General features: G+C 39.6%; 1 protein-coding gene across 4 annotated transcripts in view; it reads left to right on the top strand.

The window, feature by feature from the left end:
* Positions 1–20,915, top strand: part of LOC137334994 (regulation of nuclear pre-mRNA domain-containing protein 1B-like) — a 68,418-nt gene that overhangs the window by 28,262 nt on the left and 19,241 nt on the right. Inside the window, exons 5-7 of one of the 4 annotated variants that reach the window (XM_068000102.1) lie at positions 3,083–3,209; positions 3,329–3,504; positions 3,651–3,913. In XM_068000102.1, coding sequence (XP_067856203.1) covers positions 3,083–3,209; positions 3,329–3,504; positions 3,651–3,758 — 411 coding nt within the window. In that variant the 3' untranslated portion in view covers positions 3,759–3,913. Of the gene's footprint in view, positions 1–3,082; positions 3,210–3,328; positions 3,573–3,650; positions 3,914–20,915 lie in introns of those variants that run through there. The other 3 variants (XM_068000093.1, XM_068000086.1, XM_068000108.1) reach the window with 3 other exon arrangements.

Genomic DNA, 20,915 nt, shown 5'->3' on the forward strand with positions numbered 1-20,915 from the left:
TGAATTGCTTACCCCTTGAAGGATTGCCATATTAATATATGATAAACCACTACTTGAAGCCCAGAAGATCTCCATTTCTCAGATGAGGAAATGAAGCAGGTGTGTCCCAATGATGTAAGTAATGGGAATCCCCAAGAACCAGGCCCTACCACCTAGCCTTGATGTGAAATTAGTTGGTTTATTTCCAAACCAACTGTTGGCATTCACTTTTAAAAGCTCAGTCCCCGCAATGTTTTTGAAAACTCGGCAGGGATGAAGTTCTTCTTCAATTCACACATGATCGTGTATTTCTCAAGGTGAGACTGGTTTCTTCACATTAATTGGCTTTGTTAGTATATTAAAAAAAATCATGTGCTTGAGTCTGGCGGTTGCACAACTATTTAAAAAAATAATTGTAACGAGCCGCTTTGAGCAATTGACTGATAAAAAGTTTTAAGAAGAACACTCGTAAAATGTAGAGGGTACAGAATGTTCCTCGATTGAATTTTAGTGCTGAATTAGTTCACCTCAGCTGGAGCAGCAATTCAGATGCTGCAATTGGTCTCAGCATCTTGGATCAGGGAGAAGGAATAATCTCAGCCAAGTTTGTTGCTCTTCATTGCTGTCCAGTAGCCTTTGTTTGGAAGGTGTCCATGGTTGGACATAAGGTGCAGAAGCAGGATCGGGCTTGCCAGCAGTGACCTCCACGGTTGACTAGTTTGCTGACATTATCCATGCTCACACATTTAAGAATGGTGTCTGTGGAAGCATACATCAGCAGAAAGGGGGAGAACAGCTGAATCGGGCAATCGGATTTCACTTAATGAGCCTTCATATGAATAAATATTGTAGAACTGTTTATATTCACAAAGAAAAGCTGATAGGAGTTGGGCATGTTCATAATCATGGAATGCCTATTGTGCTACATGTTCTACTGTTCAAAGGTCCATATTATTTGTGGTAAGGATATTTTTGGTTCGCTCCATGAAAGTGCGCAAATAGTTTTATCGCAAATATAAATACATCTACAGTATCAACTTCCATCAAGTTAACATTTATATACTTTGTTACACATGTATTAACTCAGGAGTCTACAATTTTAAACCTCAATTTACTTGTGATGCATAACTATTGCATCAACAAATTTCAAGAGAGAGTTATTTTATTTAGACTGAAAATTTCTGAATTTTTATTTCTGTATATACAGATTGTGTTCAACCAGAGCTTTCTTTACATTTATCTACCCTGAAGACAAATGCACTCCTTAAAATAAAGGACATGCAACATTGACTTAACCACATGGACAGATAAATTGTCTGTTATTAACTGCTTTTAAAAAAAAAGCTGTTCTTTTGTGTGAAGTATTACCTTTGGGACAGTGTTACGAAACTTTCATGGTTCTCTGACAGAAAATACATTTAGGAATGGCTTTGAATTATTTTTATCCCTGTATTTGTCTCAGTCCCTATAATTCAATATTTATTTTGAAGATTAATAAATATGCAAAAAATGAAATTCTTTCAATGGTTTTCTCACTGGCAGAATCTTAAAAGATATACTGTATGATATAAATCTAATTTTATGTACTGGCCACAGAATTTCCCAGTAATGTACTGCAAGTTATGTCTCGACAAATAATTCAGTATTGATACTGTCCTATGGTGTTGAGCTGTCATTCATCACTATGTAATGGAGTACCAAGGCAGTCATCTCCTGCATTGTTGACTGTGCGCAAATGTGCCCAGAACTGAATAAAACTACTGCATAAACGTTGGAATAATTCTAAAGCCAGAATCAAATCTGAGGTTCAGCTGATGTCAAGCTGCAAAAGTAAAAACGCAGCAATTTATAGCCACCGCCTGTACAATAACATTGTAGGTTATTGCTTTGCAAATACTACCAAACATCCATTATTCTCTTCGCAGCAGACCTTTTCATAATGCTACTCTGCCTTTGAGAACTATATTAAAAAAAAAAGATTTCTCTCTTTATTCTGCTCCCTGCAAAGTAAAATATGTTGGTGTATTCTCCCCAGGGAGAAAAGAATAAGTAATACATGTTATATGAGTATGTTATAGTTAATGTATTAGTTTTTTTAGTTCTCTGTTTTAGATTGGTACTAACTATAATTCTGCTTCATGATGAGAACTGTTAGTCAAATCCGGTTAAACCTGTTATTGATACAGATGTCCCATTTGAAATTTTGAAGAGGATCAGTGTTAACTGCCTAATCAATAAGAAGTGTTTCTCAATAATGTCAAAAAAATGGATTATAGTACATTAATGGGGACACTTTTCAGAATATTAAAATTATATTTTACACTACACATGGTAATGGGATCTGGAAGTTAATTTGCAGTGATTTATTTGATCTGATGTCTTAAATTACTTAGAATTGTAAGGTTCAATATCAAGTATAATGGGTATTTATTAATGTGTACTTTATTTTTCTGCCGCTATCAAAAAAAAAGTGTTTTAATGTAAAGCTGCAAATTTTGAAGTCAAATAAATACCACAATGTGGTATAAATGACATATAGTGAGACTCAGTGATGGAAAGAAGTCCATTGGGGTGTCATGCTTGCTTAAGTTGCAAGATGCCACTTGGTTTGTTTTTTTCACTAAACTGACATTTCATAGAGAATTTCTCTTGCTTTCTCCCTAACCCCCCCCCTCCTCCTTACCCCATAAAAATCATTTTTGTATAAAAACGTGCACTGAAATCTATGCACTGGCCGATATCACTCACTCCAGCTCTTGCATCCAAATAAGCTTTGAAATCAGCCAGTACACAAGTTTGTAGTACATCAACTCCTCTTGTAGATCTGTTTATATATTCACAATAAAAATATTTTGTTCTTTTCATGGTGTGCCCGATTGTACATATTGTGAACCTATAATATAGCACGAGGGCAGATGTATTTTAATACAAGTGTATGTATGCTCCTCTCCCATGAACATTCCTTTGCACAAATATAAGTAGTTCTACCATATATACATTTAACAAAGCTTTGCAGTTACCAAAGAGTGGCACTATGAGTGGATATTTTCATCCAGGCAAGAGCATCCTTCATCTCATTATCACTTTTTGTTTTGTGTATCAGACTGAGGATCTAATTAAATCATTGCAAGAGCTGGAAAATGCAGCCTCTGGTGATGCAGCTGTTCGACAGAAGATTGCATCATTGCCGCCAGAGGTTCAAGATGTTTCTCTATTAGATAAAATAACAGGTAAGCAAAGACTTTTCAAAGAATATAAAATTGCATGTTTTGAAATTTTAAAATGCAGTAATAGTTGTCCAAATTTCTCATGTGAGTACAATGTTATGTGGTTTATGGTTCCAATTTAGACAAAGAGTCCGCAGACAGACTTTCAAAAACAGTGGATGAGGCCTGCATGCTCTTAGCAGACTACAATGGCAGACTGGCTGCAGAACTGGAAGATCGCAAGCAGTTGGCACGTATGCTGGCTGATTACATCCGTAGTCAAAACGAAATCCTAGCAGAGAAAGAACGTAAACTGGAAGTGCGTAATTTCTTTTCACTTGTTACTTTTTTTGTTTTAAAGCACTCCCATGTTTTTAGGATGTTGGGGTAAGTACCTAAATATTACTCATTTTTTTCCCCCCCTCTGTAGTTGATTTTATTAACTATCCATAGCTTCTGTTACAGATGGTGGGCGTGGATATGCCACATATTGCTGGTCTTCAATCACATGACAGTCTTCCGATTAAAGAAATAAACCACAAAGAAACAATATGTGTTGTGTTCTCATTTTGAGCAGGATAGCTCAGGTACAGACCCCATTATAATAATGAACACCTTTGGAGCCAAAGGAAAATTGGCTTTGCAGTTGCAAGGCCCCTTTCAAGAAACGTGCATTCTAAAGAGGCAGTAGGACTCTTACTTGTCCGCACAGACTATACATTAAAAAGGTATCAAATCTAATCTTGATATTTACTTACAGCTTTGTTTTTTCACAAAGTTTCACAATTTTTCTTTCTCCAATAAGACTGATTAAATCAATTGAAAATTTCAAAATTGAAATTGATAGATTTTTGTTAGGCAAGGGATATGGAACCAAGGCGGGTGGATGGATTTAAGATGCAGAGCAGCCATGATCTAATTGAATGGCAGAACAGGCTCGAGTGGCTGGATGGCCTACTTCTGTTCTAATATGCACAGTGCAATTTTTTTTGCTGCTTCTTCCCCCGCACCGCAATTTTTAAAAAAATTAACAGATAAATGTTGGTTTTAGGGTTCTTACAAACTGAAAATCTTAGTGAATTATGTGTTGCAATATTTGTTTTGTGTCTGGGGCCAGGTTTTTGAATCCAGCCCAGACACATAGGATGACACTCCTGTGCTGTTCATTTGCACCTGGCAAAGGTGGGGCTGTCTTTTTTTTTTAAATTATTGTTCAGGGCTCATCCCATGGCTAAGAGGTAGTGTCATTTATCTGAGTCGCAAAGACCAGTAATGTCCCAAGTTTTATCCACAGTCAGTATTGAATTGGCTGTCAGCTGGGGCAGTGATGGGGTACTACAACAGTCTCCGTGCCTAGGTTAGGCTAGGTTAGCTAAAATCGGCCACAAGTGCCCACTTCTGATTTGCTATCCAGCAACTCCTGCACACATGGACACCGGGTGAGAACAAGTTTGAGATCGGCTGTGATGTTTTCTGCAGTCAGCTAGCCTGTCGACACCCACCATCCAGGCTCAAGTGAATAGTTGACTATTTGAGTGAGATACCAGAGGATGACTGATAATTGTGGATGTTCCAGTAAGTGGACCAATGCCCAGAGGAAGGAAAATAATGGAAGAGAAAACTATAAATCTCAATTGAATTTTACATTGAACAGTTTCGTTACACTGCCCGTGTGCCCAGGAAAACACTATAGCTTTCATAGCTCTATAACTGCATATTAACTTTAAAAATGGCTGCATGGTGATGCTTAATTGCTTTCTGTTTGCTCAAAGAAACCCTGATACTTGTCCAGATTTTATCATTGATATGAACGGGTCTGTCTGGCGGAAGTACAGATGTTTGGCAGACATGCACTTGAGATGCTGAGTTTGGAGATGCTTTCTGAGCACATTTACCTGCAGGAACAAACAATTTTTCCCTACATTGCTGGCCATCCATTTTCAGAGATAATATGCTTAACAAACATCTAAATGCCTCCTTAAAATAGCAGCTGCTACAGTTCTGTTAAGTACTGAAGTGGTGTGGTAATAGATTTTAATCTAACTTTTTAGCTTTGGAATTCAATGTCATTTTTTTTTAGTCTAACCTAGACTGGGTGCATTTCTTAGACGATCCTATGTAGCTCGAGTCAAACTAGTTTCAACCCAGTCTTTAGTGGGAGCAAATTCATTATGTAAAATAATTCATAATTTGGCGTTCAAAGTTGTTCTAAATGTTTTGTGTAGCAAATGTAAAGGTGGACATAAGGGAAGATTATGTTTCTGAAGTGAAGATAAATTGTTGGAGCAATTTTCAGGTAACCTTGAACTGTATCTAACAGGTACTATAAAGTTGTACGTGCTTAAAGAAAACATTTTAATTTCTTTGCACTGAGCCGTGCAACCAGAGTCTTCCACCACAACAATGCAAATCAATTAGTGACTAGTATAGTATTTATTATTTTTTTAAAAACTTCATCTGCTTTACGATATATGTAGCAAGACTGAAACAAGTGTTTCAATCTTGCTACATATATTGTAAAGCAGATGAAATGTTTCAACAAGTGTTTCAGTCATGGCTGTGCAGAGATTTTTATTTCAAATTGGTTAATATTTTGTTTTGAATGATCAATATAATTTTTAATGGGAAAGGAAATACTGCTTGTTTTGTAAAATGTAACCCTACCCTGTTAATTTGGACTGATATATATGCTAGGTTCCCTCCTTTAACAGCTGGTGAGTGCAGCCTATAAGTAGCTCAATTTCTTAAATATATAATCTTTGCTTTAAACTTTTTCTTTACAGCAGCCGAGTTGATACAGCAGGAAAATAGTTGAGAAAATTGAACGTGACTGTTTACCATCCAGGCACGTTTGTGTTACTCAGCTTTAGTGGACGTTTAAAAGAGTTGAAAATAGTTCTGGCATATCTATATTGAGCATCTAGTAAGCTCTTGATGCTCTACAGGAAAACTATGCTGTTTGGTGGTGTCTGCCTTGCCAGGTGGACATTAAAAATCCCATGCACTATTCAAAGAACAGAGTTCTCCCAGTGCCCAGGCCAACATTCTTCCCTCTTTCAAGTTAACTGTTCATTGCATTACTGTTTGTGGGGCCAACCACGTTTGCCAATAAAGTAATTCTTTATAGGTGAAGTATTTAGGATGTCCTGAATCATGTGATCAAGTGCCATTCATGTGCTTTGTCCTATTTGTAAATTTGAAATCCACCTTCTGCTTCCAACGCTGCTGTACACGACGGTTAACTTTCCTGTGCAGTTGCTTGTGTTTATGCTGAAGGTAGCATAAAGCATTTAAATTGTTTTCTTTTTAAAAAAAAACTCTTCAACTGTCAGTGATTTTTTTTTGATGCACCGATCACTGAATTACTGATAGCTAGTTCATTAATACACCCCAGATTACATTCAAGAACCAGCTACAGGAATTGTACGTAAATACAAGATTTTATCCAAAATATTAATTTAATAGTTTTTTTTAAATACAAGTGATAGATGTTGTGAAAGAGGAACACTTGGATCTCCAGCAGCATAAGTTAAGGTCCAGGCCGTGCAAGGATAACAGTGTTCTATTTCTGACTTTGATAGGTACCATTCAGCTTTGCAGCTGTTGAATCCAGTTCCTAGACAAATTGTGTCTGTAGATTTGTAAACACTGCCAAGAGATTGCATTTAGCTTGGAAACCTAATCTCAACAATGCTTCAGAATAAAGAGGCACTAGGAACTCCGCTATAGTTTGAGAATGACCTGGCCTTGGGTATAATGACCTGGACTTAGGTAAAAAGAGGCATAATTTCAAAGTTTGCAGATGACACAAAACTCGGAAACAGTGAGGAGGATAATATCAGATTTCAGGAGGGCATAGATAGACTGGTGACAGATGAAATTTAATGCAGAGAAGTGAAGATCCTGGGCTTTATACATAGAGGCATAGAGTACAAAAGCAAGGAAATTATGCTAAACTTCATATCCTCTATAAACCCATATCCTTTCCATCACCATGATCACCTCCATAACATTGCCCGTCTCCACCCCTGCCTTACCTAATCTGCTGAAACCCTCATCCGTGCCTTTGTTACCACTAGACTCGACTATTCCAATGTTGTCCTGGCTGCCCTCCCTAAACTGAGTTCAACCAAAGCTCCGCTGCCCATATCCTAATTCGCACCAAGTCCCATTCACCCATCACCTCTGTGCTCGCTGACCTACATTGGCTCCTGGTCGGGCAACACCTTGATTTTAAAATTCTCATCCCTGTTTTCAAATCCCTCCATGGCATCACCCCCCCTCCCTATCTCTGTAACCTCCTCCAGCCCTACGCCACTCCGAGAATCTCTGCTCTCATCCAATTCTGGCCTCTTGCACATCCCCAGTTTTAATCGCTCTACCATTGGTGGCCATGCCTTCAGCTACCTAGGCACTATGCTCTGGAATTCCCTTCCTAAACCTCTCTGCCGCTCTATCTCTCCTCTTTTAAGTCGTTCTTAAAACCTACCCCTTTGACCAAGCTTTTGGTCACCTGTCTTAATATCTCCTTATGTGGCAGGGTGTCAAATTTTGTTTTACAATGCTCCTGTAAAGCGTCTTGGGACGTTTTACCACGTTAAAGGTGCTATATAAATGCAAGTTGTAGTTAAAGCAGTCTGGAATTAATGACCGAGTTCATGTGTTGCTAGAGGAAAGTCCTGGCGCAGGATCTGTGCTGTGTTCTCAAGAGTGGGTCAACACACCACGTTTTTCACTTCACAGTCTGACTTCACATGCTCGAGACAAATTCTCTATAACTAACGTTCACTCAGTAAGCCTTGTGTATATAATGTGTGTGTATATATATAGATGCTCAATTACAAGAGTATTTTCAATCGATAATGAAATATCTTCACTTGATTCAGGATGTCACTGCAATGTTTTTGGATGTTGTAATTAATTGTTTGAAAGAAATTATTTAGATATATGATTCCTATGCAAACGAAGTGGTTCATGCCTCAGCATTAGTCATTTAAATATAATCAGATTTTCTGTCACCATAGCAATACTAGTTAAGCTTTCAGAAGCCAAGGTTCTTCCATTTTCAGGACCTCTATATATTTATGCTCTATATATAAATACTCTATATATTTATACTAGTCATCACTATAAATGGAGCTTAATTAATTTGTATATCAGTAAATGTGTTTTTAAAATTGGTTAAAACCTGATCTTGCAAGAAATCAATTGTTCAGCATTGCTCAGGTGGAAATTTACAATTTTTAAGTTAGCATAAGTGAATATTAAAAACCAGTCGTCATTCTTCCATTCAAAAGCAAAATAATGCAAATGCTGGAAATCTGAAATAAAAACAGAAAATACTGGAAATACTCAGCAAGTCAGACAGCATCTGTGGAGAAAGAAACAGAGTTAACGTTCCAGGTCGATGACACTTCGTCAGAACAGTTCTGACGAAAGCTCATTGACCTGAAACATTAACTCTGTTTCTTTCTCCACACGTGCTGCCTGACTTGCTGAGTATTTCTAGCATTTTCTGTCATCCTTCCATTGATGAATTATGATCAGTAATTGCTTTCATCGACACCTTGGTTTATTACTTGTTTCGGTGCGATGTGTTTTATTTTATTATTGGGTTATTGATATACTCCATACCAAAAAAAAAGTACTTTTCATAATTGGAAAGGGTTCCCTTGCTGACTTTGGAAAATAGCAAAACCTAATTTTTTTGCACACTTTCAATGCACAGCCACAGAATGTTAACCTGTTTCTCATGTTAACCTGTTTCTCAAGTTCTTGTAAAGCACAAGTGCGTATTCCAAACTAATAGGCCGAAACTTGCTGGAAAAATGACGGTGCGTTAATGATGCACAGCGTTATTAATGGTGCAAATCAGCCAGTAAGTTCAGGGGAGTAAGAGAGACGCTGTGAGTTGCCAATCTCCAGAACTTTACACCACTTCTCCGTTTGCTTCGCACAAACAGCATCTCGCCCTTAGCCTCCCTGTTACTTTGAAGAACTTGCTGGATTTTCACATTAATTGCCCATTAAACTCACCATAGAAAGTTGCGTTTTGTCATTAATAGTGTAAGTACCCTTTTAAGGACATAATTGTTAAAGACTGACAATGATCTTCTCTGGCCCCGAAAGTGAACAATTTAAACTGTGGAATCTCATTCCTTCAGGTAGTGAATTGTTGTTGGAGATTTTAAAAATGTCAAATTTTACATTTTTAAATTTCTTTTACTTTTCCTTTCTGATTCTCTTCTCTCTGTCTTAATCCAATCTTTCTTTCCCTCTCTATTTCTCTTTCTGTACCTGATTTGACTCTAATTCACCCTATTACCTTCTGTTCCTCCCTCTTTCTCAATCCTTAAATCACATTAGTTAAGGAGGTAGACTGTTGGTCCCGTCGTTCACCAAGGCCCCAGATGTCCCGTTGTCCTCATTGCACCGTTAATAGCTCGCACTTCCAGCAAGTTACAGCACAAACATTTTTCGAGCTGAAGGAAGGAAAATATTTAACTAATGGCATATGCCGTGAGATGCCCCGCTCCAGCAAGTTATGGCCCAGTATTCTGCATTGCATTTTTACTCTGGCTAGTCTGTATTGAGTAGAATATTTCCCAACTATAGCACTTGGAAACTGTCATGCAATACAAATCACATATGCATTATTTGTATGTGCACATGGACTGGTTCACCTCCATCAGACCGTATCAATTTGCATATAGTGACTCGAAGGCAACCTTGTGAATTTTGTTGGAATAAATTTACATGCCAGTTTTAATTGCTAAGACCCACCGTGATATCTTGGCTATTGTGGTGTGATAATGGATGTAATGGCCTCGGCTTATTCGGAGGGGGAGTTAGTTTTACATCAGCACTAAACTTTTTATGGAAGGAGCTTTTACTTTCTTATAATGCTCAATCATTATATTAATGTTTTTAGACGTTAGACATGCCAGCTTTTTGGGAGCAAATTTTCTTCTCTGCAATCATTTTACATTTATGGATAAATATCCTGCATTGTTTCTAAGCAGATGAATGGAGAGATAGGGTGATGTGAAAGTGTCTATCTTTTTTCCTGTTAAAGACAGGAATGTCAAGCAACTGCCTCGAGCTTAAAAGGTTCATAGGTTCGATTTAGAAGCTAAGCCTCTGCAGATCTTTTCAATGAATCCATTTCCGGCTCCTAATCTCAGGGGTGTCCAACCCGCAGTCCTAAGGCCACATGCAGCCTCGTGCCCTGATAATGCACCCTTTGAAGCCTGGGCATCTGTGCTTATAATTCTTACTTGCTGTTTTGAACTGTTTGAATTTTATAGGTTTAGAAAGAGCTGTTTTTAGCACTTTTGCTCAATGGGGGATAAATCCTAATGTGACACCTGGATCTTGGAGTATTCACGACTTGTAATATTAATTATAAATTATATATTGGTTTACATTTTATAAATAGCTCCTGAGGCACCATGGTACGCAGCTATATAGCTCACAGAGAAAAGCTAGGACACTTATAACCTACTTCCATGTTGCTGTTCAAAATTATTCATACCTAAAGTTATCAAAGACCATTATCTTAATGAAATAAATTGCAAACTAACGGTTCTGTAAATATTCAGTCTAATGTATATTTGGGAATCGTAAACCTTAAATGAACAGTTGAAAAAATTGCATGGATATTGAGACTGGCTGACCTATCTGTTAAGAATTGCTTTCTCACCTTGCTGTGGTTAATTTTAAAATAGACCTGTATTTATTGACATTATCTCTGTGGCCTTCAAGCTGCTATCCCAGAGGTTTGTGTTAAACATGATCTATAAAACTATAATAGATTTCTCTTCCTAGAAAACACTAAGGGTGGTTCCTTCAGCTTAAAAAATGGTAGTAACTGGGTTAACACCACCAAAACTCATTTTGTTTATGATCTTTACAGCTGAAAGAGAGGAAGGAAGTATTTATCTCATCAGTCTGATTGGGATTAGATACCAGACCCAGGTGTGGGAATGCATTGGGCCACCCAAACCCTCACATTTGTCCATTTTTTGGACAGATCCTGGAAGTAATCATCACCAGTTGCTCTTTCAGTTCTTGATTTATTTTTGTTGGTATATGGTCAGTATGCCAATCAATCTCCTATGGTGTTGCACATGGGGAGTAGAGACCAAGTGAAGTAGACAGGTCATGTAGGTAATGTCATAGGGGAAAGAGGAGTGGAGAGCTAGAGGAGGAGGAGGAAGGGGCGGGGGTAAGAGGAGAGGATGCGGAAAGGAGTGAGGGGACATGGCTGACAAACTCTTACCTGTGGAGGGTAGCGGGAGTCCTAGGATGACACATACACCCAGCCTGGGGTAGGCAATCTAGCGAACTCTCTGTGGTCGGGAGCTGGCATTATCTCATCTGGGGGCTGCTTGGTAAGCTACTTAGCTGGAAGGGGAAATGCCAAACTACCATGGGTGGGTGGAGGGGGGTGTGTGGGGGGAGGGCAGCACCTGGGACACGCTTAACAGTGTCGGGAGGGATCTCGGAACTAGTTTCTCTGCTCAGGTGGGCTGCATCCAAAACCAGAAAAGCTCTCTGTGTGGGGGAGGAGCCAGCACCATTATATCCTTCTCTCTGACAAACTATGGACGGGCACTTGCTGGTCAGTTGTATAAATAAAACTAACCCGTGAGTTCACAATTAAAGTGCAAGGTGAGAATCAGTTAAGAGGAGATAATCAAAAGCAAAATACTACGGATGCTGGAAATCTGAAATAAAAACAGAAAATGCTGGAGAAGCTCAGCAAGTCAGGCAGCATCTGTGGAGAAAAGAATTAACGTTTCAGGTCGAAGACCTTTCGTCAGAACAGGAAGATGTTGAGAGTTAAAGTTAAAGAGATAATTGGCTCAGCCTTCAAGCCTATGTGCCTAAAATAGATTTTGGAAAGACTGAGGTTGAGATTTTACAGAAAAATAACTAATTTTTATTTCATTTTAGAATACATTTTTATTGAAATTCATCACTGACCATTGGTTCTCTAAATAGTTCTGGATACAGATACAGGCAAAACATCTTGGTGGACAGACACCTAGTGGTTTCTGCTTGTAGATGCATGCTAACACACTAACCCTAATTACAGTGACAGCTACTGTTGTTTGGACCGAATGTTGTGTAAAATGACTTATAACATTGTAAAGACCAATTACAACTGCACCTAGAGACATAACAGATACTACAGGTAAATTTTTGCCCTCTTACATTAAAAAAGCCCATAGGAGTGATTGATCGATTATATAAAGAAAGACATACATTTACATAGTGCCTTTCATGACCTCAGGACATCCCAAAGCGCTTTACAGCCAATGAAGTACTTTTGAAGTGTAATCACTGATGTAGAAAACGTGGCATCCAATTTTGTGCACAGCAAGGTCCCACAAACAGCAATATGATAATGACCAGATGATCTGTTTTAGTGATGTTCGTTGAGGGATAAATATTGACCAGGTCACTGTGGAGAACTTCCCTGCTCTTGGAATAGTGTCATGGGATCTTTTATGTCCACTTGAGGGCGAACGGGACCTCTGTTTAACGTCTCATCTGAACGACGGCACTTCTGACAGTGAAGCCCTCCCTCAGTACTGCACTGAAGTGTCAGCCCAAATTTTGTGCTCAAGTCTCTGGAGTGGGGCTTGAACCCATGACCTTTTGACTCAGAGGTGAGAGTGCTACCCCACTGAACCATGGCTGACACCTTATCTTGAAATGTAATGTGACCCACTCAGAGATTTCAATATATAAAACTAGTTGTTCTCCCATTGTGTTGTACACAAGACCAAGTGCGGTATTGAGGGAAGGAGGGAGAATTGGATTTAGGCAGGGCTGGAGAAGGTGAGGAAGAGGATGTCAGAAGAGAAGGGAAACTCCCTCAACAGGCGGGGGGAAGCTCACTAAACCCTGAGTGAGGAGTAGTGAGGGGGTTCTTGTAAGCTACCCTTTTTTCTCAGGGCCAGGATCTCAGCTCCCGTTCCCACTATTGTCTACAGTTAAATCTCAGTGGAAGGGATGGTTGCAGTTAGATCCCCTTCCCTTCTTCAGGCCTGATTTTCATCTACAAATGGTGGGAGGGGTGGATAGAATATTCAAGCACGAATACCAGGAACAGAAACTTATTGATAAAGATAGTGTGGAACTTGAGGTTGGGTTAACAGCCAGGTAGGGAGTACAGCCACTGTGGGAGGATGCGTTGATTGGTAGCTGAGTAACAGTTGAAATTCATGTACAAATGAGAAGTAATTTTTCTCATCGATTTACATTAAAGTTTGATTTATGGCAATGGTGTCCTGTGATGCGAGCTAACTAGTGGTTTTGTAGTGCAACTGCATGCTGATTGTTGGACAGAATACAGTATCGGCAATGGGTTTTGCAACTGATGTTACAAGGCAAAATTTTTAACATTGTAATTGCCTACTGCAGTACCACCTACAGGCATAACTGATACTGCAGGGTGGACACTTCATGGAATTTCCCATACAGGAAACCTGACATTTTCCAAACATTTTCAAATGGAATGTTACAACCCACCCAGCAATTTTGATATATAATAGAGTTGCCCTAGTTTTTACATTTAGCTGTAGCACATGTGCTACTTAATCTTTTCTACCCAATAATCATGAATCGGTGGAAAATCTAGCTTTTTTAGAAAAGAAAGTCAGTTGCAGTGGATTCATGCCCACAGAATTGCTTAGATAACAATTACATGATCCACAAGGCAATCATGGAAATGCATACAATTTTCTGTCCAGCCCCATTAACGGTGAGGCTTCAACTGATTCCACACTGCATCACATTTAATTGAGATAGCTGAGGCGTTGTACATTTTCATTGCAGTTTTCAGTGAGTTGTATTAGATAATGTGCTTTGTTTGCAAGAACAATTTGTGTGTGTGGCAGGTCTAGCTTTAGCTTGGTAGGGCATTGTTGATCATTTCATTATTCACTGAAGAATTAATTGTATTATTAATAAGTGTCACGCTTGCAAGATATGTCCTTGCACACCGAATAATGCAGACTGTACGGGCTCAGTCGCGCTCCTGCATAATTAAAAGCGTCATTGCCTTGTGCCACACTTGATTACCAGATTCTTGATCTATCACTGCTTGTAGGTTATTATTACATGTATAAATGGTCGGTATCATTCAGGATATATTACCTATTTATAACGAAAGAAAAAAAATGTATGTCGCACCTTTTACATCCCCAGCCAATGAAATACTTTTGAAGTGTAGTCACAGTCATAATGTGGCAGCCAATTTGCACACAGCGAGGTCCCACAATCAATAATGAGAGAAATGTCGAGCTAACCTGTTTTAGTTGGTTGAGAAATATATGTAGGGAAGAATATTAGGAGAGCTCCCTTACTCTCCGAACAGTGACATGGGATCTTTTCCATCCACCCGAGGGGGAAAGTGAGACCTCGGTTTAACATCTCATCTGAAATATGGCACCTTGCCAGTACTGCACAGAAGCTTCAGCCTAGATTATGTGCTCAAGTCATTAGCTTGCGGCTTGAACTCAGGTTTCTGGCGCAGGGCTGAGTGCGCTACCACTGAGCCCCGGCTGATGCCTGTTGTCTGTATGACTAGAGTATGGAAATAGTGACATTTAGTAGTTGGACCTGCATATACAAACTTTTTTTTTCCCATAGCTTCCGTTCAAAAATATTTGAGCATAAAATTATGTTGGATTTTGTGGATGATGCTTTTCTGGAAATTTTGGGTTGGTCTCAGCTGGCCACCATGTGAGCAACAAGTATACATCTTTTCCTAATACGCTCACTGCACACCGTCATGCTGTCAGAAGCACTGTTACTTCCTGAGTCGTGCACTGTATTCATGGAATAATGTAATTCTGCTGCATCATGAAGAGTAGGACTTTGATTCGCAGTTGGGGATCTCGTGTGTGGTGCCAATCCCAGCAAAGTCAAAGCTATGTGTTTCCCCAAAGATAGGAAGGATACGTTGAAGGAAGAATTACATTAGAGCCACTCTTGTGCAGCTCCAAGTAGCTGATGTTACCATTATATTGACAGGTCTAAAGGTAGGCCAGCTTGTACGCTTGACTAGGAATAGTATATAGCACAGGGAGACTCCAGGAGAAAGCATTTGGAAAAAGTAGCTTATTTTTTAGAAAAAGAAAGCTTTGCTCACTCTATTCCAAAAAAAACCACACATCACTGACAACAATAATAACATAAATACATACTGCTAGTGTCCTGCAATTACCTTTACTTCATCCACTACTTGAAAGGATATGGATAACTATGAATCTGTGCAGTAAGCAATTTTGTTTCTGGTTGGAGATGGGGTGATTTTTAAAAAAATTCATTCATATGGACATCACTGGCAAGGCTGGCATTTATTGCCCATCCCTGATTGCCTTGTAGCGGTTTAATACAACTGAGTGGGCGGCTTGTTAGGCCACTTCAGAGGGCAGTTAAGAGTCAACCATGTTGGTGTGGGACTGGAGTCCACCTACAGGCTAGACAGGTTAAGGACAACCGGTTTCCTTCTCTAAAGGACATTGGTGAACCAGTTGGGTTTTTACGACCATCCATCAGCATTATAGTCACTTTTATTGATAGCTTTTTTTTAAACTTCTAGATTTTTTTTTTAAACAATTCAAATTCTCAAACTGACATGATGGGATTTGAAGTCACATTCTCTACATTATTAGTTCAAGGCTCTGGACTACTATTCCAGTAACATGAGAAAGAAATAACTTGCATTTATAGAGCATCTTTCACAACCTCAGGATGTCCGAAAGTGCTTCACAGCACTTTTGAAGTGTGGTCACTGTTGTAATGTAGGAAACGCGGCAGCCAATTTGCGCACAGCAAGGTCCCACGTACAGCAATGTGATGATTACCAGATAATCTGTTTTAGTGATGTTTGAGGGATCAATATTGTCCAGCACACGGGGGAGAACTCCCCTGCTTCTGTTCGAAATAGTGCCATAGGATCTTTTATGCCCGTCTGAAAGGGCAGACGTCTCATCCGAAAGACGGGTGCACATAACCACTGCACTACTGTACCCCTGAACTATTTTAACCAGCGCAGCATTCAAATGTTATAACCTTTGACATTACTGATCAAGATGAGCAAAGTTCTGAACCTCTTTTAGTATTCTTCTGTTAATGATCAAAAATGTTGGAAGAAAGGAGAATTTGCAATATTGATTCATTTTATAGGAACCCCCAACAGCGGCACCACTCCCAGGCAATATAGAGCCTTTCACATCCTCAGAGTGTGCCAAAGTGTTTGAGTCACTAGCTTTTTAGGCAAATGTGGTGGTCATTTTGCACACAAACACCAATAAGTTAAATGAGCAATTAATCTGTATTTTGAAGTTGTTTGATTGAAAGATATTGACCAGACCCAGGTGGTCTTCATATAGTGACATGGGATATTTTATATTCACCAGAGAGGGCAGCAGGGCCTTGGTTTAATAGCTTATCTGAAAAATAGTACCTCTGACAATGCAGCACTCCTGTAGCATTGCAGCCTAGCTTATGTGCTTATGTCCTGTAGTGGGGCTGACTCAGAGCCAAGAGTGCTGTGACTGAGCCAAGCCTGACTCTTAAATTAGAGATGACATTTTTCTCCTTTACCAATGAAACAGGAATGCTTCAATCGATTAACCTACCATGGTGCCAGGGATCGTACTGTGGATCCCTGGCGGCTCGCTCTAACCCACCAGCCAGGCAATGTGTTCTGCCGGGAGTTCAACGAGCTACATTAACGGCCAGGCCTTGAACTGATGTCGCCATTCGGGCCCGTTGCCCGCCTTAGACCTTGCACCAATCCCACCTAAGCTAACATTAGCCAAAACAACATCTAATTAATTACAACAAAACAAATTAATTGGCTGTGAAATGTGATGGGACATCCTGAGGACACGAGAAGTGCTGTACAAATGCAAGTTCCTTCTTTAATTCAATCGAAAAGGTGCAGAGAAGGGCAAGAAGGTTGATCACAATTACGAAGAGGATGAATTATAAGAAAAAAATTAGAGAAAGAAGGTGGTGAAGGGATACAAAGTATTAAAGGTTATTTAGACACGGTAAACCAAAAATATTTTGAAGACAGACATTTAAGGGGCGTAAATTTAATTAGTGAGAAGTAAATTTAATATGGATATTCGGAAGAAATTCTTTATTCAAATGGGATAAAATCTTGGAGTAATTTACTAGGCAGACTAGTGGAGGCAAAAAACATTAGAAATGTTCACAATATGGCTCGATGCCACCATGGTGGAATTAGGGGAATTGCCTTTTCCCAACATAGGAACAGGAATAGGCCATTCAGCCCCTTGAACCTGTTCCGCCATTCAGTTAGATCGTGGCCGATCTCTACCTGAACTCCAGATACCCATCTTTGTTCCATATCCTTGGATACCCTTACCTAACAATGCTTTAATTGATTTCAGTCTTGAAAATTTCAACTGGCACCCACAGACTTGGGGCAGTGAGTTCCAGATTTCTACTAGCCTTTTGTGTGAAAAGGTGCTTCCTGTTTTTAAATCCTAAATGGCCACTAATTTTAAGGTTGTGCCCTCTTACTCTCGATTCTCCCACCAGAGAAAATATTTTCTCTGTACCCTGTTGAATTCGTTAATCATTTTCAATACCTCGATTAGATCATTTTTCAACCTTCTAAACTCAAGGGAACACAAGCCAGGTTTATGCAACTTGTCCTCATAATTTTAACCCTTAAAACCCTAGTATCATTCTGGTGAATCTACCCCTTTTCTGAGGTGCGGTGCCCAAAACGGAACACATTACTTTCGACGGGGTCTGGCCAGAGCTCTACAACTGAAGCACCACTTTCGTATTCCAACCCACTTGAGATAACGGCCAACATTCTATTGGCCTTTTTGATTCCTTTTGGCAGCCGTGCACTAGCTTTGAAGCCAGCTCATTAAAAGTGTTAAACAGACGGCCCCGTGAGTTAAATTCCTTTGATTGGCTTTCTTTGCAGATCTTTCTAACAAAAAGATGAACAAACGCTTCATAGAATCATACAGAAGGAGGCTATTCGGCCCATAGTGCCTATGCCAGCTCTCTGAAAGAGCTGCCAATTAGTCCCACTCCCCTGCTTTTCCCTCATAGCCCTGTAAATTTTTCCATTTTAAGTATATATCGTTTTGAAAGTTATTATTGAATCTGCTTCCACCACCCTTTTAGGCAATGCATTCCTGCATTCCAGATCATAACAAATCGCTGAGTTAGAACATGTCTTCTCATCTCCCTCCCCCCCCCCCCCCCCCCCCCCCCATTCCTGGCATTTTTGACAATTATCTTAAATTTGTGTCCTCTGGTTACTGACCCTCCTGCCACTGGAAACAGTTTCTCCCTATCCACTCTATCAAAACCCACCATAATTTTGAACATCTCTATTAAATCTCCCTTTAACCTCCTTTGTTCTAAGTATAACAATCCTAGATTCTCCAGTCTCTCCACATATCTGAATTCCCTCATCCCTGGTACCATTCTAGTAAATCTCCTCTGCACCCACTCCAAGACTTTGACATCCTTCCTAAAGTGTGGTGCCCAGAATTGAACACAATACTCCAGCTGAGATTTAACCAGTGATTTATAAAGGTTTACCCTAACTTCCTTGCTTGTGTACTCTATGCCTCTGTTTATAAAGCCCAGGATCCCATATGCTTTTTTAAACTGCTTTATCAACTTTCCTTGCCACCTTCAAAGATTTGTGTACGTAGACCCCCAGGTCTCTTTGATCTTGCTCCCTCTTTAAAATTGTACCATTTAGTTTATATTGCATCTGCCATGTGTCTGCCCGTTTCACCAGTCTATCAATGTCCTCCTGAAATCTGCGACTATCCTTCTCATTGTTTACTACATTTCCAAGCTTTGTGTCATCCGCACACTTTGAAATTATGCCCCTATACCCAAGTCCAGGTCATTAATATATATCAAAAAGAGCAGTGGTCCTAATACTGACATCTGGGGGACACCACTGTATACTTTCATCCAGCTTGATAAACAACTACTCTCTGCTTTCTGTCTCTAAGCCAATTTCATTTCCACGTTGCCACTGGCCCTTTAATCCCGTGGGCTTCAATTTTGCTAGCAAGGCTATTATGTGGTACTTTATCAAACGTCTTCTAAAAGTCCATATACACAACATCAATTGCACCATCTTCATCAGCCCACTCTGTTATTTCATTGAAGAACTCAATCAAGTTTGTCAGACATGATTCACCTTTAACAAATCTGTGTTGGCAGTTGTTTATTAATCCATGGTCTTCCAAGTAGCATTTAATTTTGCCTGGTTTATGGTCTCTAGAAGTTTCCCCACCATTGATGTTAGGCTGATTGTCTGGTAGTTATCTGGTTTATCTCTCTCCCCTTTTTTGAACAGGGGTGTAACATCTTCAACCCTCCAGTCATCTGCCACCATCCCCATATCTAAGGAGGATTGAAAGGTTCTGGCCTGGGCCTTTGCTATCTCCACCCTTACTTCCCTCAGTAACCTAGGATGCATCCATCTGGACCGGGTGACTTTTCTACTTTGATTACTGCCAATCTTTTTAGTACCTCTTTATCTATTTTTATCCTATCCAATTTCTCTACCACCTCCTTTACCGTAACATTGGCAGCGTCCTCTTTAGTGAAGACAGATGCAAAGTACTGAGGGGTGTCCTGATTGAGGTCTTTAAGATTATGAAAGGGTAGATAGGGTAGATGAAGAGATGTTTCCACTTGGGGGGAGACCAAAACTAGGGGTCATAAATATGAGATAGTCACCAATATTCAGGAGAAACTTCTTCGTCCAGTTAGAATGTGGAACTCGCTACCACAAGGAGTAGTTGAGGCGAATAGCATAGATGCATTTAAGGGGAAGTTAGATAAGCACATGAGGGAGAAAGTAATAGTATGTTATACCGATAGGGTTAGATGAAGAGGAGTGGGAGCATGCTCATGTGGAAAATAAACACCGGCATAGACCAGTTAGGCCGAGTGTCCTGTGGACTCTATGTAATTCTATGTAAAGATGATTTCCTTTTTGGTCCTTAATCGGCCCGCCTTTCCTTTGACTATCTTTTTACTCTTTATATGTTTATAAAATACTTCAGTGTTCCCTTTTATGTTACCTGCTAATTTATTTTCATACACTCTCTTTGCCCCTCCTATTTCCTTTTTTAGTTCTGCTCTGCGCTTTCTGTATTCAGCTTGATTCTCTACTGTATTATGAACCTGACATCATGAGCCTTTTTCTGTTTCATTTTAACCTCTATTACTTTAATCATCCAGGGAGATCTAGCTTTGGATGCCCTTCCTTTTCCCCCTCATAGGGATGTGATGTGGAATAGTATTCCACTGTCTCCCGGTTACAGCAATTCTTTGAATAATGTAGGCATTCCTAGCTATGGAGCTGCAAACATAACACAAATGCAAAAGCTTGCCAATGGGTACCATTGATGTTTGAGAAATACTCGATGTGTAAGGGAATTCTGATTTGAAAATGTCAGTGATGCACCTTTATTGTTTCTAGTAGCTGGATGTGCTTGGTGAAATCTTCTCTCTTAGTAAATCAAGAGATTTTTATGTACTTCACGCAGAGCTGAAAAAGGGAAGCTATTCTTGAAACAAGCGGTTGCAGAAGCCAGTTTGCTGGTGGTGTTTTTTCAGCTAAGAAAGGCAGTAAAGAGAGGAAACCCAGAAAGAACAGGACAACATTCCAATGTT

Source organism: Heptranchias perlo, chromosome 2 (genome assembly GCF_035084215.1).
Source record: "Heptranchias perlo isolate sHepPer1 chromosome 2, sHepPer1.hap1, whole genome shotgun sequence".
NCBI lineage: Eukaryota > Metazoa > Chordata > Chondrichthyes > Hexanchiformes > Hexanchidae > Heptranchias > Heptranchias perlo.